The sequence below is a fragment of the Watersipora subatra genome, chromosome 3 (assembly GCF_963576615.1).
Source record: "Watersipora subatra chromosome 3, tzWatSuba1.1, whole genome shotgun sequence".
NCBI lineage: Eukaryota > Metazoa > Bryozoa > Gymnolaemata > Cheilostomatida > Watersiporidae > Watersipora > Watersipora subatra.
The window spans coordinates 62,407,737-62,434,888 of NC_088710.1; the positions used below are offsets into that span (position 1 = coordinate 62,407,737).

Here is a 27,152-nt window from a genome sequence, read left to right on the forward strand (position 1 = left end):
TTTATTCTGGTATCATACTATTCTTTTAAAGAATCATCTGAAAATCATCAATATTCTGATTTAATTGAACTAGTTTATTGAAAACATGTACGGAATAAGCCATGCAAACTGCCAATCTTATTTTCAGCTAACCTTTTGTGGAACAAGAAATGGCAAACAGCCAACAGGTACCATTCTAGCGATAGATGATATCACTCCATGTCCAGGTAATTTAACATATAAATGCTACATGACAACTGTAAGTAAATACAGAACACATTTTAGGATAAGCTTCAGCTTTAATTAATACCAACTTACCACTTGTGACTCTAAGTAATGCAAAGGGTCATCTTTATTATATGCCTAGTACAGTTGGTTTGGTTATACATAATAATTTGTTGAATTTCAAAAATGGTAATAAAGATGCTTTATAATTTATACTACACAATCTTTGAATATGAAGTGTGTTTCTCTGATTTTATAACTCATATAAGTAGACTTCTCTATACATTAAAAAGGCAGACAAAAACTGATTACATACACCAGAACACCAAAGAATTTGTTCCAGCTCTTGTGGATGCTTTCCATTTTGAATCTAATTTAACTGACAGATTTTGGTCCATTTGGTGCTTGTTAGTACAGTTGACAGCAGGGATAATAAAAAATTGTATTACATTCTGCATCTAGTTTATCGACGCAGTCAGTCATGGTGCAAAAGTTAAACCTGTATGTCCAGCAGCTTGCAGTCTATAAAAAATTCGGGAATATTCATTCCTAAGAAATAAATGTTATTATTAATTAATCAGTAGTTATCTACACTCAGGTGAGATCACAATAAAATAATCTACACACTATGCAAGCAGTGACCACCAGAAAATTAAATTTTTGTAAACTCAGTCAAGTAAGAATAAAAAATTTGAAGTGTTTCCTCCTTGAGAAGGTAGTGAAACTTTGAGCACTATTTATAATTGTCGTGTATAATCACTGTATCTGTAGGTAAATAAATTTGATCTCTTAGGTTATTTCACAATAGTTCCAGGTGTTGTACTGAAACTATTGTGAAATTGTCATAAAAAACTATCGGAAACACCTTGTAAACAACCTTTAGCTATTAGTACCTAAGGGTTGTTTACAAACAAGTCTTTCAATTTTGCTATGGTAACTGAAGCTGTTTAAAAGCAAGCTTAAGCTAGCAATGTGTATCAGGTACATGGTAGCATTCACAACATCTATAGTTGTACATTGTAGTAATCACATCATCTATAGTTGTACATTGTAGTAATCACATCATCTATAGTTGTACATTGTAGTAATCACATCATCTATAGTTGTACATTGTAATAATCACATCTTTTTGTAGTACATGGTAGCAGTAATGGCATTATCAGTGCTTGTTAATGAGAATCTCAAGTCCTCCTTAAAAACACGGAACAAAACAGAAAAAACAGGATCAGAAAATTTAAAAAAATGACAAGAGGTTCAATTGTTTGGTATTAAAAATCTGAAGTGTATTCGCTCACGTTTATGCTTAGCAAATATTTACAAATTATTTAAAACCTGCTTAAACAAAGTAGTTAACAGTAATAATAATACTAATAATAATATAACATGTGAAACAATAGTGATAATAGGATTAGTAAATGAACTATGCTAATGCTGCGCTGCTGTTATTTGAAATGTTATTATAAAATTTACTCTAACAACAGTGCTTTAGCACTAAGCTCAGAGTCTCACTGTAAACATTTCTAAAGGATTTATTTCTTAGAGTGTGTTGACCATAGTATAATGAAAGGAGACTTATTCGTTAAGACTTACAGTACTTACAGCTTTGGGTTTTCTTAACTTTTATATTACATAATAAATGATCCTACCAAGTAAGATCAATGGTTCTGATAGATTTCCACCAGCTACACCAACGTAGACACAACTCTGGTCATAAGAATTACAGTAGTTTAAAGTTCTAAATATTTCTAAAATAGTAACAAGAATTTTTATAACATTTAAATGATTGAAGAGGCATTGGCTAGCTTTTATAAATAATGATCTTTTCAAAAACTCTAACTGCAAGCAATGTATCAATATATTGAATAATGTATTGAATTTTATATTTTAGACACAACAACTATTACACCCATAACTGCACCTACTACTACATCTACTACTGCACTCCCTACTACAACCACAACTACACTTACTACTTCAACTACTACTACACCCACAACTGCAAACACAACTACTAGTATACCTACTACTGCAACCACAGCTACACCTACTACTACAACCACTACTACTACACCTACTACTACAACTACTACTAGACCTACTACTACACCTACTACTACACCCGCTACTACAACCACTACTACACCGACTACTACAACCTCTACTTCACTCACTGCTACAACCACAACTACTACTACACCCGCTACTACAACCACTACTACACCGACTACTACAACCTCTACTTCACTCACTGCTACAACCACAACTACTACTGCACCCACTACTACAACCACTACTGCACCTACTACTACACCCACTACTACAACCACTACTACAACTACTACAACTACTACCTCCACTACTACAACCACTACTACACCTACTACTACAACCACTACTACACCTACTACTACACCCACTACTACACCTACTACTACTACTACACCTACTACTACACCCACTACTACAACCACTACTGCACCTACTACTACAATCACTACTACAACCTTTCATACAACCAACACTTCAGCTACTACATCTATTACTACGCTAACTTCTTTACCTGCAACTATTTCCTCTACTAGAACATCTATCAAGCAGGCTACGAATAAACCCACCTCACCAACCTCAACACCAGGTAAACAAGCAGCTCACCACCAACTGCTGTAAATCTTATGGTGCCTTTTACTTTGCCCTCCTGATTCAACAATAAAAATCACTGCCTGTAGAAGTCTGCTAATTTTTATTTAGGAAATAGTATATTTATGCTTAGCTGGTTAATTAGAGGTTGTTGAGCTGTGACTTCACGTTTCAGAGAGGACAGCCCAGAGCACAGTGTATTCAAGCGTTAACATCCAATCCTCCAAACATACTCATCACATACAGACTCCTGCTAGCCCCACATTCTCAAGAGTAACTACTGAAAGTGTTGCTACTACAACTCAACCAACTGCCAACGTGACTGAACAACCAGCATATAATATTTTTACAGTCCAGCAATGTCTGCATTCTGAAAATGAAGAATGTACTTTTCATTTGACACATGGAGTTGTTATGGTAAAAGCCTCTAACTTCTCAGGTTTGTAGCACAATATTGTCATGTGTCAAATGTCAAGGGTGTTAATAGTTATTTTTTCAAAACTACCATCATTTTAAACATGAATTTTTTATTTGTCTCCCATCTTACTTAAAGGCAAGAGAATTTCAAACCGAATTTGCTCAAAATAATTACAATGATACACTAGAATAAATGTATTCTGCCTTTGTTCTTTTTATTTTTATAATAGAATGACACAGAAGTAATACTGAATAATTTTTATCATAGTTTATAATAACATTCTTGCAACACTAAACATGATAAAATTTTAAATAAAACTATTTTATTCATCAATTATAGAGCTTAATATATTTCTGTAACCTTCCATCTTCACATCTAATATAAATATAGCCATATAAAAAACACGTTTCTTACTGTTATTATTAGAGCAAGTGTGGACTTTTTCACCTGACTCACGAGAAACAGACGCTATGGTGCAGTCATTGTTGTCTCCTCTGGTGATGTCAACGAGTAGCAGCCTCTGCTTGAGTTTTGCCTGCAGAAAAGTCAGCCCGGCTCCTGACTCTGTAAAGCTACAAGTTATTTTGGTCAGTGAAGATAACTTCTCAAAAAACCTGACCATAGACTGGCCACCCACGATAGACTGGGTATACAAAAAATTGACTTTCGCTCCTCCTTCCACTGCCTATCAGGTCAGTTAAATAGCTGAGTTTAACTCTACCTTATTTCTGTGAACTGCACTAGCAGCTCTACTTGTTCTGCTGCTTTAGTTGTTCCCTAATTGGTGATGCAGAGTAAATTAGTCTAGCTCTTTGTGTAAATGTTAAACACTTACACTTGAGTGTTAAAAGCTAGTGCAAGTGTAAAAAAAAGTAAAAGCAAATAAATGTATTTAGGTTTAAAAAAGTGGCAGCAAAGTTGTATGAGTTGTTGCTGCAAATCTGCTTGCAGATTACAAAAAATGACAAAACTCTAAAACCAGACTTGATTTTAGTTATGGTTGACTTTAGCACCAGTTTAAATGCTGCGCTTGCATGTTTAAATACAGGTGTGGCCTGCATAGATCCTAAAGCTACCTGTATAAACTTGGGTTACCTGTACACATTTTAGGGCTACCTGTACAGACTCTATTAGTATTACCTGTACAGACTATAATACTAACTGTACATTTTCTAGTATTACCTGCACAGACTCCATTATTACCTGTACAGACTCTAGTACTACTGCCTCTACAGAATCTAGTGCTGCACAATAATTGTATGCATCTATTCTAATTGTTTTGATATTTTAGTTGAAGTTTGTCACGGAGTTTTCTCAGCAAAATGAATCTGTTGAGCTGAAAGATGTCCAACTTCTAAATGAAAGTTGTAAGTACTCTCCTCTGCTTTGCCTATAAGTAAAACTATTTGCAGCATTTCCATTGAGAGGCGGATTCACAAACATTAACTATAAACATGATAAGAGTGACAAGATGGCCTAGACACAAGTTACATCTAGACTGCTGAAAAATTATGCAATAATTTCTAAAATTGCAGTAGACACTCTAGCTTGTGTATTTGACCTAAACAAACTGAACACCTCCTTGCTTATCTCGATTAGATAAGAAATCAGGGCATTACCAGGTGTTACACAAGCCCATAAATCTTCTTATTGAGCTATCTAAATGTTGACATTCTAAAGGTCATATTATTCATAAGATTACTACAATAACACGTGTTGTGAGTGATAAGCAGCTGTACACTTGTCTGAATTTATTTGTAAATATTTCAATATTGTGACAGAACTTCTGTTATTTCACAGGCCCTCTGACGACCACTACAGAGACTCCACCTGTCAGTACAATGTCACTTATAACTTGCTACTTCTCTGAAAATATGTGTGGTTTCCTCAATTCTAACAAAACAAGTGTAGGCTTCGATTGGCACACTGACCAATCAAAAGGTAAGGCCATATACCATATGTAGTACTCAATGCTCAATGAGCCAACACGTCACAGAATAGCTTGACAAACTGTACAACAGTGTATAATTAAAGACTCCAAGCAGATTCTATTGGAAATACATCTATGTAAAATTAAGAAGTCGTTTGATATTTGATATGTAGGAAACCAGCTAATGTGTATATCACATAAGTATAGCTGTTGAGCTAAGGAGAGACAATCCAATTACGAGTCATTGTATGATCTACATGTGCATATCTTATAGCTGAAATAGTAAATAAGCCATTATCTACTCTGACCATCAAACTAACAGTTGCTGACAAACCAAGCTTCTTTGTTGGGTTTGATATGTTATCATTAAAATTCATAAAACATGTCATAAAGATTAGATTCAGGAGGTTCCAAAATGTTGATGCTATTTTAAAAAGCCAAGTAAAACACCTTCATATAGTGTATATAAAAGAAGATAATAACTAATAAAACTGTAATAGATCAGAAAAAGTTAACTAATGGAGATAATGCAAACTATCATCTGTTGCATATCTGTTATGTTTAAAGGTTGACTTGCAACAAAATTGACATTACAGTTATTTGGTATCAAAAGATTTACCACGTCTTACTCTGTTGTGTTGTAGATGCCAAATACGTGGAAATGCGATTACAAGCTCTTAAAAGCTCAAAAACGAAAAGCCGCCATAGATTGGAATCTCTTTATTTATTTGACGTATTCATTACAGTTTGGTTATCGTCTTGTCACGTGGTGTCCTCACGTGAATTGAAAGGCTAATAAAAAGCTCAATATAAAACTTATTGTAGCACTAGTTTAAGACAAACACTTCGGGTTTTACCGAAGACCCGTATCAAGTATAGATGCTCGCTACTTTACAGTTTTGTTTCGGCTTGGACTAATCATCAAGTCGTAATCTGATCAAGTGACCCAATACTTCGAAAATAATTTTTGCAGCACTTTCCGATTATCACAGGTAACCAACAGGCTCGTCATGATTATCAGACAATGATATGCACTCCTTCGAGCTAAGGTTAAAAAGTTTAACGATTTTTTACGGTAAGTTATAAGATATCAGTACTAAAAGTGACAGCATTACAATTTACAAGACATGGTTTAATTGCATGCGTGAAGTATATTTGTGAAAATATTTTGACGAATGAGATTGCATGAAAGTGTAAACCGAAACCATCTTGTAACAAGTACGTCCCATTTGAGCCGTTTTGGAAAGAGAATCCAAACTACATCGGTCTCGTGTGGCTGCGATTAACTGTTCGTTTTTTAGCTTTTAAGAGCTTGTAATCACATTCCCACATATTTTGCACCTACAACACAACAGAGTAAGACATGGTGAATCTTTTCATATCAAATAACTGTAATGGGAATTTTATTGCAAGTCAACCTTTAAAGGACGCTGGTCGATGAAAGATTTGTACAAAATTTCCTAGTAGCTAGTATAATGCTTTGTGTATAACCATTCACAGCAGCAACATTCATATCATGTAACAGACACAATGACTATGTAACCAATCTGAACAGTCATCGTAGAATATGAGATGAAACATCCCAAAAATTGCTTCAGTACAACTAGTTGGCAGGTTCATCATATAGAGCAGACATGCCCAGACTTTGACAAATATGACCTCAATAGTTGTGCATGTCTATAAGGGATAAATATATGGCCTCATCAGTATTATGCGCTCTTATATTATGCGCTCAGTATTATGCGCTATTAGGAAAGAGATGGAACGAATTCTAACCAACCTATCTTTAAATTGTTTGAGACATCTATAGCAATGTATCTTATGCTATTTTTGAGACTTCATTTCAACAATCATGAAAAAATGCAAAATAAAATATATGTCAATATAACAGCGCAACTTAAATGCAAAAGCTGATGTCATAATGACATGGACAAACAGAAAGTGTGACTATTGACATCATTTTTAGAGAAATTTTTTATTCTGAAAATTTAGCTGCGATCAAGTTTTGTCAAATTTAATCTTGAAACATTCTGGCAGTCAAGCAATCTAAAAAAGGATCTAAATCTCAAATGATCGAAAAATATCTCTACCTCATAGAATATTTAAAGTTTGACATGAGTGATCTGTTAACATTCAGTGATTTCACAAAACAGGACATAAATATACTTTAGATATGACTGAAGGAGATCCATGCATGTTGTAAGTAAATTTATTAGTGCGCCTTATAAGGGTTTCCTTGGAGCCTAACATAGGTATTTATGAGAAGTTGTTTTCTCCATGTCAGAACTTGGGAGTTGTCATCTATGCTAATATCACAAAATAATGTCATTTCTTTGCTAAAAAAACTTTTTTGATATGTGAGTATAAACAAAGCAATCCTATTTATAACTATATCACACAGATTCCAACGTGCAGTTTCATCAAGTAAAGGGATTCATAATTAATTAGTTTTCCATGCAAATGGTCAATTGAATCAAACGTAGGAATGACTAAAAATACACCGGCTGAGAGAGCCAATCAAATTACACATGCAACTAATATTGACACAATAACTACAGATATTTACTAACTACAAGAATAGGGCAAATCTAAAAATAATCAAATTAGGTTAACTCTCTGCAGCTAGTCTTAATCATTTCAATATAAATACTATTTTTCTGCTGTCTGTACCTCCTTTTGGTTGAATGCAGGTCTGTGATCATCTAACTGTTTTTATTTAATTTACCACTTTTGATTATTTATTATTACATTGCTCTCGAGTTTATTTTTAGCCAAAGTTAAAAAGCGACGTCTACTGTAGATTATTATAGTGTAAAATGCAAGATAACACTAAACTCAGTGTGAGATCTCAGTTGAGTTTTGTTGATGTAGCCCTTGGTAAGAGTGAGTCTGCCAAAACTTTCAAGCTGTCTAGTCTGCTTTCAACAGCTATTAATAAGCTTACCCACTTTTACTACACTCATTGCATTTTTACCGCCATCCTTTCATGTAGTTTTTTTCTACATATGTTCTCTCTTTTTACTAATTTTATTGGCTCCAGCATGACACCATCAGACATCACCATTAGCTAGCCTTGACACCATCGGACATCACCATTAGCTAGCCTTGACACCACCAGACACCACCATTAGCTAGCCTTGACACCACCAGGCATCACCATGAGCTAGCCTTGACACCATCAGACATCACCATTAGCTAGCCTTGACACCATCATGCATCACCATTAGCTAGCCTTGACACCATCAGACATCACCGTGAGCTAGCCTTGACACCATCAGGCATCACCATTAGCTAGCCTTGACACCATCATACATCACCATTAGCTAGCCTTGACACCATCAGACATCTCCATTCGCTAGCCATGACACCATCAGACATCAACATTAGCTAGCCTTGACACCATCAAACATCACCATTAGCTAGCCATGACACCATCAGGCACCACCATTAGCTAGCCTTGACACCATCAGACATCACTATTAGCTAGCCTTGACACTATCAGACATCACCATTAGCTAGCCATGGCACCATCAGACATCAGCATTAGTTAGCCTTGACACCATCAGACATCACCATTAGCTAGCCATGACACCATCAGGCACCATCATTAGCTAGCCTTGACACCATCAGACATCACCATTAGCTAGCCTTGACACCATCAGACATCACCATTAGCTAGCCTTGACACCATCAGACATCACCATTAGCTAGCCTTGACACCACCAGGCATCACCATTAGCTAGCCTTGACACCATCAGGCACCACCATTAGCTAGCCTTGACACCATCAGACATCACCATTAGCTAGCCTTGACACCATCAGGCGTCACCATTAGCTAGCCTTGACACCACCAGACATCACCATTAGCTAGCCTTTACATCATCAGACATCACCATTAGCTAGCCTTGATATCACCAGGCATCACCATTAGCTAGCCTTGACACCATCAGACATCACCATTAGATAGCCTTGACACCATCAGACATCACCATTAGCTAGCCTTGACACCATCAGGCATCACCATTAGCTAGCCTTGACACCACCCGGCATCACCGTTAACTAGCCTTGACACCATCAGAAATCACCATTAGCTAGCCTTGACACCACCAGACATCACCATTAGCTAGCCATGACACCATCGGGCACCACCATTAGCTAGCCTTGACACCATCAGGCACCACCATTAGCTAGCCATGACACCATCAGACATCACCATTAGCTAGCCTTGACACCATCAGCCATCACCATTAGCTAGCCATGACACCATCGGGCACCACCATTAGCTAGCCTTGACACCATCAGAAATCACCATTAGCTAGCCTTGCCACCATCAGACATCACCATTAGCTAGCCATGACACCATCAGACATCACCATTAGCTAGCCATGACACCATCAGGCATCACCATTAGCTAGCCTTGACACCATCAGACATCACCATTAGCTAGCCTTGACACCATCAGACATCACCATTAGCTAGCCATGACACCATCAGACATCACCATTAGCTAGCCTTGACACCATCAGACATCACCATTAGCTAGCCTTGACACCATCAGGCATCACCATTAGATAGCCTTGACACCATCAGACATCACCATTAGCTAGCCTTGACACCATCAGGCGTCACCATTAGCTAGCCTTGACACCACCAGACATCACCATTAGCTAGCCTTTACATCATCAGACATCACCATTAGCTAGCCTTGATATCACCAGGCATCACCATTAGCTAGCCTTGACACCATCAGACATCACCATTAGCTACCCTTGACACCATCAGACATCACCATTAGCTAGCCTTGACACCATCAGGCATCACTATTAGCTAGCCTTGACACCACCCGGCATCACCATTAGCTAGCCTTGACACCATCAGGCATCACTATTAGCTAGCCTTGACACCATCAAACATCACCATTAGCTAGCCTTGACACCATCAGACATCACCATTAGCTAGCCTTGACACCATCAGACATCACCATTAGCTAGCCATGACACCATCAGACATCACCATTAGCTAGCCTTGACACCATCAGGCATCACCATTAGCTAGCCTTGACACCACCAGACATCATCATTAGCTAGCCTTTACATCATCAGACATCACCATTAGCTAGCCTTGATATCACCAGGCATCACCATTAGCTAGCCTTGACACCATCAGACATCACCATTAGATAGCCTTGACACCATCAGACATCACCATTAGCTAGCCTTGACACCATCAGGCATCACCATTAGCTAGCCTTGACACCACCCGGCATCACCGTTAACTAGCCTTGACACCATCAGAAATCACCATTAGCTAGCCTTGACACCACCAGACATCACCATTAGCTAGCCATGACACCATCGGGCACCACCATTAGCTAGCCTTGACACCATCAGGCACCACCATTAGCTAGCCATGACACCATCAGACATCACCATTAGCTAGCCTTGACACCATCAGCCATCACCATTAGCTAGCCATGACACCATCGGGCACCACCATTAGCTAGCCTTGACACCATCAGAAATCACCATTAGCTAGCCTTGCCACCATCAGACATCACCATTAGCTAGCCATGACACCATCAGACATCACCATTAGCTAGCCATGACACCATCAGGCATCACCATTAGCTAGCCTTGACACCATCAGACATCACCATTAGCTAGCCTTGACACCATCAGACATCACCATTAGCTAGCCATGACACCATCAGACATCACCATTAGCTAGCCTTGACACCATCAGACATCACCATTAGCTAGCCTTGACACCATCAGGCATCACCATTAGATAGCCTTGACACCATCAGACATCACCATTAGCTAGCCTTGACACCATCAGGCGTCACCATTAGCTAGCCTTGACACCACCAGACATCACCATTAGCTAGCCTTTACATCATCAGACATCACCATTAGCTAGCCTTGATATCACCAGGCATCACCATTAGCTAGCCTTGACACCATCAGACATCACCATTAGCTACCCTTGACACCATCAGACATCACCATTAGCTAGCCTTGACACCATCAGGCATCACTATTAGCTAGCCTTGACACCACCCGGCATCACCATTAGCTAGCCTTGACACCATCAGGCATCACTATTAGCTAGCCTTGACACCATCAAACATCACCATTAGCTAGCCTTGACACCATCAGACATCACCATTAGCTAGCCTTGACACCATCAGACATCACCATTAGCTAGCCATGACACCATCAGACATCACCATTAGCTAGCCTTGACACCATCAGGCATCACCATTAGCTAGCCTTGACACCACCAGACATCATCATTAGCTAGCCTTTACATCATCAGACATCACCATTAGCTAGCCTTGATATCACCAGGCATCACCATTAGCTAGCCTTGACACCATCAGACATCACCATTAGCTAGCCTTGACACCATCAGACATCACCATTAGCTAGCCTTGACACCATCAGGCATCACCATTAGATAGCCTTGACACCATCAGACATCACCATTAGCTAGCCTTGACACCATCAGACATCACCATTAGCTAGCCTTTACACCATCAGACATCACCATTAGCTAGCCATGACACCATCAGACATCACCATTAGCTAGCCTTGCCACCATCAGACATCACCATTAGCTAGCCTTTACACCATCAGACATCACCATTAGCTAGCCATGATACCATCAGACATCACCATTAGCTAGCCTTGACACCATCAGGCATCACCATTAGCTAGCCTTGACACCATCAGGCATCACCATTAGCTAGCCTTGACACCATCAGACATCACCATTAGCTAGCCTTGACACCATCAGGCGTCACCATTAGCTAGCCTTGACACCACTAGACATCACCATTAGCTAGCCTTTACATCATCAGACATCACCATTAGCTAGCCTTGATATCACCAGGCATCACCATTAGCTAGCCTTGACACCATCAGACATCATCATTAGCTAGCCATGACACCATCAGACATCACCATTAGCTAGCCTTGACACCATCAGGCATCACCATTAGCTAGCCTTGACACCACCCGGCGTCACCATTAACTAGCCTTGACACCATCAGGCATCACTATTAGCTAGCCTTGACACCATCAGACATCACCATTAGCTAGCCTTGACACCATCAGACATCACCATTAGCTAGCCTTGACACCATCAGACATCACCATTAGCTAGCCATGACACCATCAGACATCACCATTAGCTAGCCTTGACACCATCAGGCATCACCATTAGCTAGCCTTGACATCATCAGGCATCACCATTAGCTAGCCTTGACACCATCAGGCATCACCATTAGCTAGCCTTGACACCATCAGACATCACCATTAGCTAGCCTTGACACCACCAGGCATCACCATTAACTAGCCTTGACACTATCTGGCATCACTATTAGCTAGCCTTGACACCATCAGACATCACCATTAGCTAGCCTTGACACCATCAGACATCCCCATTAGCTAGCTAGCCTTGACATCACCAGGCATCATCATTAGCTAGCCTTGACATCACCAGGCATCACTATTAGTTAGCTTTGACACCATCAGACATCACCATTAGCTAGCCTTGACACCATCAGACATCACCATTAGCTAGCTTTGACACCATCAGGCATCACCATTAGCTAGCCTTGACACCATCAGACACCACCATTAGCTAGCCTTGACACCATCAGACATCACCATTAGCTAGCCTTGACATCACCAGGCATCACCATTAGTGCCTTGCCACCACCAGGTATCACTATTAGCTAGCCTTTGATTTCCTTCTAATCATTTAAAGTTTTGCTGTATTACCTTGTCTCAGATCCATCAACTAAGAAATCAAAATTTTATCATGCAGCAAAGCTTTAGGAAACTAAGATTTTAAGCCACAATGATTGTGACCAACCAACATTTCAAAGCTGCAAAGCCGCAAAGTCGCAAAGCCGCAAAGCATGTAGCTATTGATGCTGTTTTACGTTTTCTTTCATCAGCCCTCTCTTTCCCTCTTCCCTCTCTCACTCTCTCAGTCTAGCTCAAGCTAATGTTCTAATCTACTGTATTTCACAGTAACTGTTATGCTAAAGAGCCAAATAGCTAATATTGATCTCACAATTGTTGTGTGGTATCTATCAGTTTCTCAGCGCATGTTTTTGTTAGAAATCATTGAAGACTGAGCTTGGTGATGAATCAAAAGAACGCACATCATGTTCTTTTTAATAAAAATGGTTTTTGGTAAAAAAGGCCAAACACGGTTAAAAAGTAACTTACTGACTTGAATATCATCTGCGTGAACGACACTAAGTGTGAGGCTTTATGGGAACCAATTCATGTTCATTACACATGTGAGCTATCTTTACCGGAGTTGTCATGCCTTGTCTACCAAGAGTTAACATTGTTTACACAAGTTTAACCATTTTCATCACTATTCACATTACATTGTTTTTCCAGGTTTATCTGTAAAGAGTGATTTTGGAGAGAAATCAGAGTTAGCATCAGTTATATCACAGGAACTACCATACTTAGGAGTTGTCTGTCTCAACCTCAACATATCCACTACACCTTCAATGCAAGTTCAGGTTAATACTAAAGACACAGAGGGTTACGTCATGCCTTTACTCAACGTCAATACACAGGGAGATAAAATACAGTTGTCTGTGACATTCTTGGCTAACTTCTCCAGGGTAAGAACTGCTTGAGCTGGTGTTGCATTGCTTTTGAGATTTCTGACAAGCGGTAGTAATTACATATTGGTGTGTCCTGTCAAGAATATCTAAACAGAATAGGTATGTTTTTATGTTACTTGTTCTCACATAACATTGATTTCTATAGATACAAATAGAAGCAAACAACCCACGCTGTCCTGGTCAGATACATATTACATATCTTGACATCAAGCCAGGACCATGTAAGTCTCCTAACCACTCATCACTCTTAGCTACTCATACTCTTTGCTTTTATAGCATTTTTACTCAGCTTTTATAATTTAAATGTTTTTTAGTAGGTTGAATGTAAATTATAATTTTAAAATTTTTTCAGTGTCAAAATGATTTATCACAAATTCATAGAAGAGTTGTTCTCTCTTGAAGCTCTGTAAAAATATGCATCTGTTAATAAATCGTGTCAATTTGAACATCTTGTTGTTTTTGCATGGCGCAAAGTTTGTTTAATGTTGGGCTTTGCTCAATATACAATAAACTGTCTATGTAATGCTCTTCCAACATCTCAAAACTCACCGATGTACAGAATTATCCAATTCTGAACTTTGGTGAATTTTTTTACCTCTGCATGATAAAGCTCAAAAGTTAGGAGATTTGTGGTATTTCATCTTTACGGGAGAGAAAAAACTTCACAATATGTTAGCTACAGAAGCTCCTTCTGATGTAAAAAGAAAAAGTTACATGTATAACTGACCAATGACAGTTGATATTTGTTGATCATTCAGATCAGCTTACTGGTTACCTCCCCACATCTACAGTCTATATCCATAGATATACTGTAGTTAGTCTATATCTATAGATATACTGTAGTTAGTCTATATCTATAGATATACTGTAGTTAGTCTATATCTATAGATATACTGTAGTTAGTCTATATCTATAGATATACTGTAGTTAGTCTATATCTATAGATATACTGTAGTTAGTTCATATCTATAAATATACTGTAGTTAGTCTATATCTATAGATATACTGTAGTTAGTCTATATCTATAGATATACTGTAGTTAGTCTATATCTATAGACTAACTATATCTATAGATATACTGTAGTTAGTCTATATCTATAGATATACTGTAGTTAGTTTATATCTATAAATATACTGTAGTTAGTCTATATCTATAGATATACTGTAGTTAGTCTACATCTATAGATATAATGTAGTTAATCTACATGTATATCTATAGATATATTGTAGTTAGTTTATATCTATGGGTATTAAGGTGTAGTCAAAATTTTTGCGATTTGCATAGGCTATGAACCTTTCAATTTGCTAGCACCCATAAAGCGATCAAGCTGACAGCGTAACAGGCTCAATTAGTCACTACCCATGAATAAAAATAATCAATCTTCTACAAAAGTTGATCTTTCTAAAACGTATAGTTGCGACACTGTCAGTTTGTTCTAAACTCATTAGAAGATCAATAATTTTTTATTCTATTCGTGACATCCCATTCTGTACATTGATTAGGTAATAACTGTAGTGCTGTGCCAAGGTTGGTAGCGATGGTAAAAGACTTAGCCTCGGGTGTCAACAAATTGTAGGCCATATTTATTGCTTTGAGATGTTATAGTAAATAGTTGATTTTGTAGGATCAATTGTCTTACATGAGCAATATCTTGTTGTCAGGATCAATACATGTATATGAAATTATATAAATGCAATGGTGTCGATCTAATCTTTGTCATTCCTTGTTGGAGAAATGTTCGTCCATGGCTAAATCTTTATCAATCTTTTGGTGTATCCATGTTTAGTAAATGATTTGTGTTATAGACAGTAGCTTATGGATAGAGAAGCACTGAGCCAATGAAGGATTATATTTCAGCTTTTGCAAAATTGAGTATTTCAACCGCGTGTATTTGAGATTGGGTAGTGATTCTATTTAATTGTGCAGGAAGCAATATACATATTGAGTAAAAATAAATAGAATGACGCTTGAGACATTCTTACTGAGTTATTATTGGTTACTATTGTTTATTAATAGTATACTGAGTTACTTGTTTCTTATTTATATGCACGTTCTACATAACGCCAAAACAATAGCAATAATACTTGCAGTATTGAAAATTAATTGTTTTACCCTAAATATATTCGAGCCTCTTAAGGCAAGAATGTCAATCTCACTCTAAAAAACTACATTTTTTTAGTATTAATTGCGGATTATTCATCATCGTAACATTCTTATTTGTTTGAAGGTGAAGCAGAGACAGATTGGAGAATATACAATACGAGTAGTGTCTGTCCAACCACACCCAGTACTTCATCTACAACTACTCAGACCACAACCACAGCTCCAACCACAACCTTATCTACTACTCCTGAGCCTGTACTGGCCAGTCAGGCAAACTGTGACTTTGAAACCTCCACATGTGGTTATTTGATAGAACCTACCAACTCATCTTTCGTTTCCTGGGAGAGAAAGGCATATGCAGAAAATTCTACCATCCTTGCACACAATGGCAGTAAGTAAAATTTAAAATTTGGTGCGCCATTTGGTTAACTTAGCTTCTTTCAAAATACAAATCTTATTAATTAGATGGCTTGATGGGAGTTTCTACTGAAACAACTATTTTTAAACTTATTAATTCACAATTACAAATAGCCAAACAATAATTTGATCTCAGTAATAACACTAGTAATAGAAAGAGTTTTCAATTGCGCCAGGCTTTCTGTTTTTATGTTTCATTAGGAGTTGACATGACTCAGAAGTGTGATGCTATCACGATTACATGCTGGTAAATCGATAGTGGTTATATTACCGTTGTGGTGACTGCCGGAAGCTTGCCTTTTTTGCCTGTGGTGGAGTACTCTTCCAGAGGCTGTATGCCCACTTGTACATTATTCTTTTTGTGCAATGGGTGCTCTGGATATTTTTTGATTTTTGAAGCCAGTAGCTACCAGCTGCCATGATAAAACTTGTTGCTCTATGATTGCCGGGTCGTCACCAAATTGTATGGTTAGACTACCCAACAATCAACTGTTGAAACAGGTTTCCACCAGATGCTATGGTCTTACATCACTTCAACAGTTAGCAGCTCCCAGATGCTATAGCTCAATGACCAAAAGGTTTGCCTTTTGGGCTAGTAGCTACCTATATGCCATGGCCAGACTACCAGGCAACCTAGCTAGCTTCCAGTAAAGGCATTCATTGGTCGCAAAGGCGCTATTAAATATCATATATGTGTGCTTCACCCTTAATCATAGTTCCAGTAACAGAGAGTTTTGAGCATATCAGTATATTTCTATTAGAATGCAACCGAGCAGACCATTCTCTAGTCTATATAACATACATTAGGGAGTGTAATTTTCAATACTGGCATCATGGCAATCACCAAATACTCCCCAGCCCTCTCGCTAGTGGGCATGCCTTCTAATTATCAATATTCCAGCACCTTCAGGTGCCATGCAATACTTGTATTGGCATGGTCCTCTCTTGATTGTAGTTATCTCACTCTGTTGAGGCATTCTTGTTTCAATTAAAGTTTCTCGGTCTGTGTTTTTATAGTGTGGGCATGCTCTTCTAATAGGCCACTCCACCAGCCGACAGTGTTTTAGCTGTGCTTCTGTGGGTCATAACTCTATGGGATGAGCCGACCTCGCTCAATGGATAGTGCTTTTCCATCCATGGTGCTCACGCTCCTTGTTCTAGGTTCTCCACTAGCAATAAGTATGATTGATGGAGCGGACTTTTCCAATTCATCACTGGGAGTAAAAACAGATTTAGGTGCTACTAATTCAAGAATCGCAGGCTTATTAGAAAAGGTCCTGTAGCGACAGGCGCTATCTAGGGCGACAAGCCGTAGTGGAGAGCTAGCTTTACTGATGAGTAGTTGTGGTTCATGAGACTTTATTTAACCCAACTGGCTCAACGTGAAGTCTGCAATGCGAATTGCATGACATGTACATTAATATAAAACAGTTGCAATTATTAATAACAGTGTAAAATATACAAATTGATTCAAATGTTTTAGAGGCAAATCAAATGTATAGAATTAGCCATAAATTGTGAAATAAACATAAAATGAGAAATAGACAGTGAATGTAACAAATCCTTATGTGTGTAAAAGTTTAACAGTTTGCTAAAAGTAAAATGCACAAATTAATAGGCAAAAACTGACCTTGTTGCCTTCCGTGGCTTGTCTTGGTAAAATAGACTTGAAAATATTGCAGACTTGAGAACTTTTAAAAGAACAACTTTATAAACTTAGAAACTTTATCACCAATAATGGTGAGCTTATTGAGCCATACTGCTCAGGACAAAGACTGCTGCTCTACTGACCAGTTCTAGAGAAGACAGTTGACCAAGATGAACCGAGAATGCAAAAAAGTTAGACAAAATTAGTGCACATCTCGGACCCTAAATTAGTCGTAGTCCCAGCCACACCAATCGCTAATGGAACGCGCTCCAACGCCCGCAGCAGCAGCTCTCAAGCTTATTCATCCCAACAGCCAAAGACTGGAAAAAGCATTAGTATTTATTAAAAATGTACCTGTTTTATAGTCGTGACACATCTGTTGAGGTAATTATCTATTATACCTTGAAAACAAAGAAGTCTGGGGCTGATGTTTACTAGAAATATTTTTTAAGAAATGGCTAGAAATAATACACGTATTTAATTTCATTACAGGTCCTTTAAAGGGTTAAATAGCTATTTCTCACACAAAAGATCATTGGTAAACTAGCTCCAAATAGTAAGATTTCCTCGCAACCAAGCCGGGTCTTCAACGCAATAAACTTCAACAAGCCTTTTACACCTCGAAGACTGTTTTCCGTTGTCCTATATGTTTTTGCTTTTAATTGTGCTTCTTTTGATGTGTTCTATGGAGTCTCTACTCTCGCTGTTATATGGCAGAAAATTTTTGTATGTGTGCTCTTGCTTTTTGCTTGACTCTGGCTGTGTAGCCACAGATCCAGCATGCGACTCTACTTAAGGTAGCTTCCATTTTATTCAATAGAACTTTAGTAAGTATTTTTGCATCAAAACCAACAAGTCGATTTTTGAATGCTTTATTCTGGAAAAACTGTTTCACCTCAATTCCCCTCACTCACACCACTGAGTCAGAAGTTTGAAAAGGTGTCATAATTTCAAGACAGCAATAATGAAATTGATCACATCAATAGCAAATAGTTGATTAGAATATGTCTCTGTGCCATTGTATTCGTTATCAATCTCTTGCAGGTCTAATAATAAGTCAACAAGGGGCGTGTAGAGGTCATTCGAGGTTGATTCTAACTCAAACAAGCTCATTTTAATTATTGTTGTATTTTTTCTAGCTAGCATAAAATAGGTAAAAACCATGTACCTCCTTTTTCTGGTATTCTTTTTCCAGTCACATGGTGGTTTGAAATAATGCGTCTGTATTTCTTGCTTTCTAGCTTCTTAGAGTTCGCTTAGATTTTAAGACCAGACAACCTGACAACCTTGCTCTTGGTGGAGGACTTTACCTGTCAAAAATGCATTATCAAAAATATTTCATACTCAGTTGAAGTTGTGCAACAGCACAACAAAACTTTCAGTATATCAGCGTATTTTTGTTAGATCGTAACATTATACAAAACTCTATGGCCCCATATATATACGGCAGGTAACGATGGTAGAATAATAATACAATAATACATAATACGAAAACAAAACATTAATCGGGATATAAAAGTTAAATTTAAAAGACAGTAAAAATATCCAACTACCAACCAGAATAGGCTTATAACAAGTGGTGTGGCTTGCAATATTGATATGGTAACCACCAATAGCTGATATTTGATGAGACATTAAAAATGTAGATAGTATAGTCAAGGTGATGATATGTTGTTTTTGTTCATTTCATAAAGCTAAAGCTGTTGGAGGCTTGAAACATTTGCCATGTCTAGTAGAGTATACATATGTTACTCTATGATGCAGAAAATTAGAATTAACAAAGCTAATTTATAGCTAGTACAAACAACAATTCAACAATAATAGCAACAGATAGAAACTGCATTTGGGTGTTACAAATACTGACAAAGATGACATTGAATAACCTTTGCTTGCTCATTTATTGCAAAGATCTTCTATCTATTCTTATACTCTCCTACCTACTCCTATACTCACATACCTATTCCTATACTCTCATATCTATTCCTATACTCTCATATCTATTACTATACTCTCATATCTATTACTATACTCTCATATCCATTCCTATACTCTCATATCTATTACTATACTCTCATATCTATTACTATACTCTCATATATATTCCTATACTCTCATATCCATTCCTATACTTTCATATCTATTCCTATACTCTCATTTCTATTCCTATACGCTCATATCTATGCCTATACTCTCCTATCTATTCCTCTACTCTCATATCCATTCCTATACTTTCATATCTATTCTTATACTCTCATATCTATTCCTATACTCTCATACCTATGCATTTCTATGCTCACTTAGCCATCTCTATAATGCTTGCCTATGCATTCCTATGCTCGCCCATGCATCCCTATGCTCGCCTATGCATTCCTATGCTAGCCTATGCATTCCTATGCTCGCCTATGCATTTCTATGCTAGCCTATGCATTCCTATGCTCGCCTATGCCTTTCTATGTTCGCCTAGCCATTCCTATGCTAGCCTATGCATTCCTATGCTCGCCTATGCATTTCTATGCTAGCCTATGCATTCCTATGCTCGCCTATGCATTTCTATGCTCGCCTATGCATTTCTATGCTAGCCTATGCATTCCTATGCTCGCCTATGCATTTCTATGCTAGCCTATGCATTCCTATGCTCGCCTATGCATTTCTATGCTAGCCAATGCATTCCTATGCTCGCCTATGCCTTTCTATGTTCGCCTAGCCATTCCTATGCTAGCCTATGCATTCCTATGCTCGCCTATGCATTTCTATGCTAGTCTATGCATTCCTATGCTCGCCTATGCATTTCTATGCTAGCCTATGCATCCCTATGCTCGCCTATGCATTTCTATGCTCGCCTATGCATTTCTATGCTAGCCTATGCATTCCTATGCTCGCCTATGCCTTTCTATGTTCGCCTAGCCATTCTTATGCTAGCCTATGCATTCCTATGCTCGCCTATGCATTTCTATGCTAGCCTATGCATTCCTATGCTCGCCTATGCATTTCTATGTTCGCCTATGCATTTCTATGCTAGCCTATGCATTCCTATGCTCGCCTATGCATTCCTATGCTCGCCCATGCTTCCCTATGCTCGCCTATGCATTCCTATGCTAGCCTATGCATTCCTATGCTCGCCTATGCATTTCTATGCTAGCCTATGCATTCCTATGCTCGCCTATGCATTTCTATGCTAGCCAATGCATTCCTATGCTCGCCTATGCCTTTCTATGTTTGCCTAGCCATTCCTATGCTAGCCTATGCATTCCTATGCTCGCCTATGCATTTCTATGCTAGCCTATGCATTCCTATGCTCGCCTATGCATTTCTATGCTAGCCAATGCATTCCTATGCTCGCCTATGCCTTTCTATGTTCGCCTAGCCATTCCTATGCTAGCCTATGCATTCCTATGCTCGCCTATGCATTTCTATGCTAGTCTATGCATTCCTATGCTCGCCTATGCATTTCTATGCTAGCCTATGCATCCCTATGCTCGCCTATGCATTTCTATGCTCACCTATGCATCCCTACACTTGTCTATGCATCTCCATGCCCTCTTTTCTGTATGCAGCAAGTTATAAGTAACTCTCACTTATTTACCTGATACTGACCTGTGGCAACATACAGTTTTCATTGCAGTGTATATATTTTCCTCAATGTATCAACTGCTTGTAATCAGTGAGCAGTAATCAGAGGCACATTTGAGTTATTCAATAAGAGGCATTACATCAACTGCTAAAATATATTTAATTGAATTTCATCATCAAGTTTGTTAACTCTTGACTAGCCACGCTAGATGGCACATTGAAGGCATCTCAAATAGCATAGTATGAGTTTCCTTTACTCACTTTCTAAAAGTTTTGTTTATCAGGTTAAGTTGTATCATCTACACTGCTTTGGGTATGCTGTGTGATGGACTCGTACACTCTTGTTATATGTAGGTAATATTGTAAAGGAATTTGCTGGCCTTTACTTAGGCGCGATCTAGAATGTTGCATAAAGAAGAAAAAATAGGAATGTTTTCCGTTCGCTTTTATTTAGAAAGGAAAATACATTAGTCAAAGAGCTAGCGACTACTGCTCTGCTCTCTTATCAAGCATGCTCCTTTTATGTATAATTATTGTTTCGTTCCGAACAGTGGAACCGAGTAAGAAAAACCAATTAACAATGAAAACCAATGGAATCGCTAATGTGTTGGCATGGTTATAATACACTAACATTCATATAGCAATAAAACATAATCGAAGGCAACAAATAGAAGCGATATAATATAACGAACAAATTGTTAATGATACAATAAAAAAGCAAACACAACATGCAAGATATATACATAATTATAGGAATATTTATAAGAATAAGAATGTCATGGCCCGGCATCCACCACAGTATGGCACAGATACGCCAGTCAGTTGGTAGGAATCACATGGAGTTACCTTTTTAACCAACTATAAGCTGTACTTCCTTTCGCCGAGTCTCAAAACCTCTGCTATAGATCTCTGCATACTCTGTTCCATGCTTCTGCACCCTTTACCTGAAGAGTACAGGCTAAGGGTTGGTAGTTTGGTATTTGATGGTTTGGCAACATGCCATGATGTGGGGTAGCGTTTGTGAGTTTCCACAAAATTACTCTGCGCATGTTTTCAGGATGTTGTTAATTCATTCCCTTTCTTTTGTGTTAGTAGTTCTGGTTTGAGCATCAAGTAGTTTTTACAAAAAGCATAGGTTGTAGTGTAGTGACACTACTACACTTGCGGTTGTAGTATCTTGTTATGTTGTTGTAGGGTTGGCTGGGTGCTTTTATGTCTCAGTTTATATCAAAAATTAAGTTGTTATTTTTAAACTATATACGCCCTTATTTAGTTTGTTTGGTTTTGCTTACTTTTCAATTGGATGAAGCTCTGTGGTTGTATGTATAAACTTTTATTTGCATATCTGGATTTGAATTCTGTTGTACAATGTACAATGTATGATACTGTTTTTTGTGGTTTTTATTTGGAACTTCATCTTGATAAATTTTGTTTCTGGTGATACCTCTTTTTCGTCTATCGGGTATTTGTCTTTTTGACTGTGTTTTTATTTCTGTTGCATTCAGTGAGCTGTTTTTGGGTGTGTTTTATGCACAGTGCCTTTAGTATGCTCTTTATATTCGTCATACATGAGCAGCTGGTTTGGTTTTCTATGTATGTTTGTTACCTCTATTAATACTGTGCTAAACTCGCCATTCTGAGCAAATTAACTTAAAATTTTTGAAAATCTGATATATTGCTAGTATTTATGCAATATCTCGAGAATCAATGCAAATGTTGTTTTACTATAAAATGCATTTTATTCAAAAAAAGATCTCCACCAAACAAGTACAAAATAGTTTAGTGAATCCCACCCTCGCAAAATTTCTGACACTTCCGCTGCATTAAACGAACGCGGTGAGTTTCTTTTTGTCATGATGGTAGCGATCTGGATTACCCGTTTTGAAAAATAAGTAAAAACTGAATCGCTTAGCAAAAGAACTTTTGATTAGTTGCACGTGATTGTCAACAAGATTGTGTCGTTAGAGACTAAAATTGATTGGTCTAGTTAATTCGCAGGCTTCGTAATGCAAAGAAAAGTGAAACTTTATTGATTAGCCGATTCATGACTGACAGTTTGTACTTCTATTACCGCGATTGCCGATAGTTCGGCACAGAGTAGCAAAAAAGTTAAAGATTAAAATCAGCTGCTCATGTATGTCTTCATAATAAATTAGATATGAATTATTCTTGTTAAACGCATTACATTACATGACAATTCATGGCGGAATATAGGCAAACAGTGAACTGAGAAACATCTAAATCCTGCTAAATTAAATTACTAAATAGAACTGTTTGTCTCTCTCTATTTAGCATCCAACACAGTCCTGCAAGCTCTGGTATCCACAGATGGTACCAGCACCTCACTGACTTCTCCTAAACTTATTGGTGGAAGTAGATGTCTTGTGTTCTACTACTATGTTCTGGGGCAAGTAACCCTTCAAGTTAGCATCCATCTAGACAAGAAGCCTACTCAAGAGTTGTGGAGCTATACAGGGAGTGAGAATGCATCCTGGGCACTTGCTCAAATTGCACTACAACCATCATTACCTCCTAACAGCAAAAACTACAAGGTACCATCCAACAATGTACAGATTCCATATGTAAATAGTTCCACTTCTCTGAAAATACTTACAACTGAGAAGCTAAAACACTTAATTGCCGTCAGATAGTACTGATATTTATCTGAAATTCTATTAAGCTTTAATATATATGAAAGAATAATTTAGCTTTTGTTTTGAACTTTTTAAGAAGACTGATTAACAATATGCCACTTTCAAAGTTTCATTATTGCTGTATTATCTACATGTATATTAATAAAGTCACTTATGTTGTGCAATAGACATACTTTCAGTTGTATATCCATTTGGGAGCATGTGCACTCGCGTGTGTGCACTTGTGAGCATATGTGTGTGCGCTTTTGAGTGTGTGCGTGTGCATGCATGTGTGTGCGCATGCGTATGTGTGTGCGTGCATGTGTGTGCGAGTGTGTGCATGCGTGTGTGTATGCGCATGCGTATGTGTGTGTGTGCATTTGCATTTGTGTGTATCTGGTCTGGTAGTTTGAGCCTTTCACCATGTGGCTAAAAATGTTTGATTTCTAAACTCTGTCTGGTTATTGGTTATTTTTATGTTATTTTATGTAAAATACAGTTTCATTTCCAATACTCAGTGTTGACCAAAGACTGAAGCTGAGCTTTCTATTTCTGAGAAAAACAATTTTTATAAAGTTTTTAGAAATATAATTGTTCATATTTTTCAAGTTTCAACTTGAAACATTTAATTAACAGTTTCACTAAATTCATTATATTCTATTGTAGATCATCTTCACTGCTGTAAAGCCAGAGCCAGGCATGAAAAGAGCTGTCTTGGTTATTGACGACATCGAGTTTCTCTTGACAGACTGCGCAGGTAACATTCCTTCTGTTCTCAAGGCTAATAAGAGGCCTGTATTCACTGGTTGCAAGTTGGGGCGGCTAATGTTAGGCGACTAGTTATGAACACTTGGGGGTGTTGAGGGGGCGGTGTAAGCCCCCAACAGGTTTTTCTTATGTAGGATCTTAGCCGGGCCTCTCGTGTGAAGTTTTAAAAGTTTTTATTGGAAAATATCAACATTTTTCTATTTTTTGAGATTTGTTTTGTTTTAAGTGATGTGACTGACGAGACGTTTTTAAACTAAAATAGGCAAAACTTGACCACAGTTAAAACGCTCAGAAAAAAGAGATCTTTTTCTTTTGAGCGTTGTAACAAAGATCAATTTTGCCGATTTTATTTTAAGTTCATACGGAGGTTTCCACGCTTTCGATGGGACATGGCCAAGCGGATGTTTGGTAAAACTTGATATATTGCAAACCTTTATAAAGGTCGTTTACAAGAATATTTTGACACTGATGATGATAATAATGATGACTAAGAACTTCTAAATGTTGATGTTTGTCTCTATGGCTTCGAATAAAGTGATATTCTACAGCGATAAAAACCATCTTCATAGCCGTTGAGCAAATAACCTTTCGAATAAATGATATTGAGGTCGAGTTATCTGAAGCAATTTATCATTGCGTGGGAACGGACCAAACAAATCCGTTCAAGTTAACCTTGTATTTGAGATGAAATGTTACATTTTATCCGAGGGCGAGTTATCCAAGTTTGACAGTACTTAGCCGCGGAAAGTTCCTAAAAAGTTGGGACGGCTCAGCCGGCCAGCCGCCCCAGGGAATACGGCCTGGCTAATAACATACTTTCTTTCACCTGCATCATTATAGCTTCTCTAAGGCTGCTGTTATTATATCTTGTCATGAGGTTAGTAAACAATAAAAAGTGTATCATTTGAAAACAATTAAATTGTAGGAAGTTAGTTTAGGCGTAGATTTACTAGTTTAAAATTAAAGAAGCATCCAACACAAACTGAAGGGGTCTAAGTTATCAAACGTTAGCATTGTTAACGCTGCAGCTACACATTTCTTCAACTCTAGTTGTACAGCCCTGAAGCATTGATGACTAGGATGATCTGCCAAATTCCATCATTCTATTTCACTTTTGTCATTAAAATTTTCTTCAGACTACATTTATTACATAATTTATACATCAAGCTTCTCTACTTGCAAGACAATAGCATTATGGCACAAACGATTAACATACCAATATTGACTAACATACCGAGTAAATTCGTATTAGGTTACTCCAATGGCACATGTGCCACCTTATAGCAGCGATGACTAATATACCAATGTCAGTGTACAAACCAAACCATCAATTTGTAAAGGAAGTTGAACTCATAGCTGCTTATTTTCTGTTCCTCTTGCTATAAAAAGACAATCTTGCATGCCTACTATAGCTGTAACTCCAATTGCACTCTGAAACTGTCACTTTTGATTTTATTATGGTTGTGACTTCTAGACTTTATCTTAAACAGTATTTTTGAGTATTGTTAATGATATTACATGCTGTTGGCTGCGTATATCTTATAGCAAGACATGTTTTGATAGCATATGATATTAATAAAGCTGGTTGGTGTCTTTACCATGATTTCTGTTATTTTATTCAGATGCAGACAACAACACACATACTTCGATGACAACAATGTTTTCAAATGTCACTGAAACATATGATAGCAATACCGCTAAAGATACATCAACTGTTACTCATGTTCTGTCTTCAATGCTGTACTCTCCAACTTCTCGGCCACCATTGAAAAGATGCACTTTTCGTACCCAACATTCATCCACTGCAGACAAAACAACTCGTCGCATTCTGCATTCTTCCATTTTGAGCTCGATAACTAGTTTGCATGATGTGTCCACTATAGCTGGACGACTTGACAAAACAACTGTCTCTAACTCTCTTAAAAGTAGCACTGTAAGCAGCCACCCCAGAAGCAATAACATTGGGAAGCAGAAGATCATAGCGATTGTGGTTCCCACTGTTATCATAGCTATACTTATCATTGTCGTACTCGCCGTTGTTGTTGCCTTCAGGTTCAAGAGAAGATCAAGTGTGAACATAGGTGGAGAGCTTTATGATGCCCCAATTGAGAGGAAAAGCAACTCTACCTCAGTCTATGTTAATCATGCATTTACCAATTACTAA

The 27,152-nt window shown here is 37.8% G+C and overlaps 1 protein-coding gene across 1 annotated transcript; it reads left to right on the top strand.

The window, feature by feature from the left end:
• Positions 1-3,729: 3,729 nt before the first annotated feature.
• Positions 3,730-27,152, top strand: LOC137390838 (uncharacterized). Its single transcript, XM_068077154.1, has 9 exons — positions 3,730-3,951; positions 4,551-4,626; positions 5,060-5,200; positions 13,613-13,845; positions 13,994-14,069; positions 16,077-16,343; positions 23,880-24,139; positions 24,887-24,977; positions 26,611-27,152. The coding sequence occupies exons 1-9, from the start codon at positions 3,730-3,732 to the stop codon at positions 27,150-27,152; spliced, it is 1,908 nt and encodes a 635-aa protein (XP_067933255.1).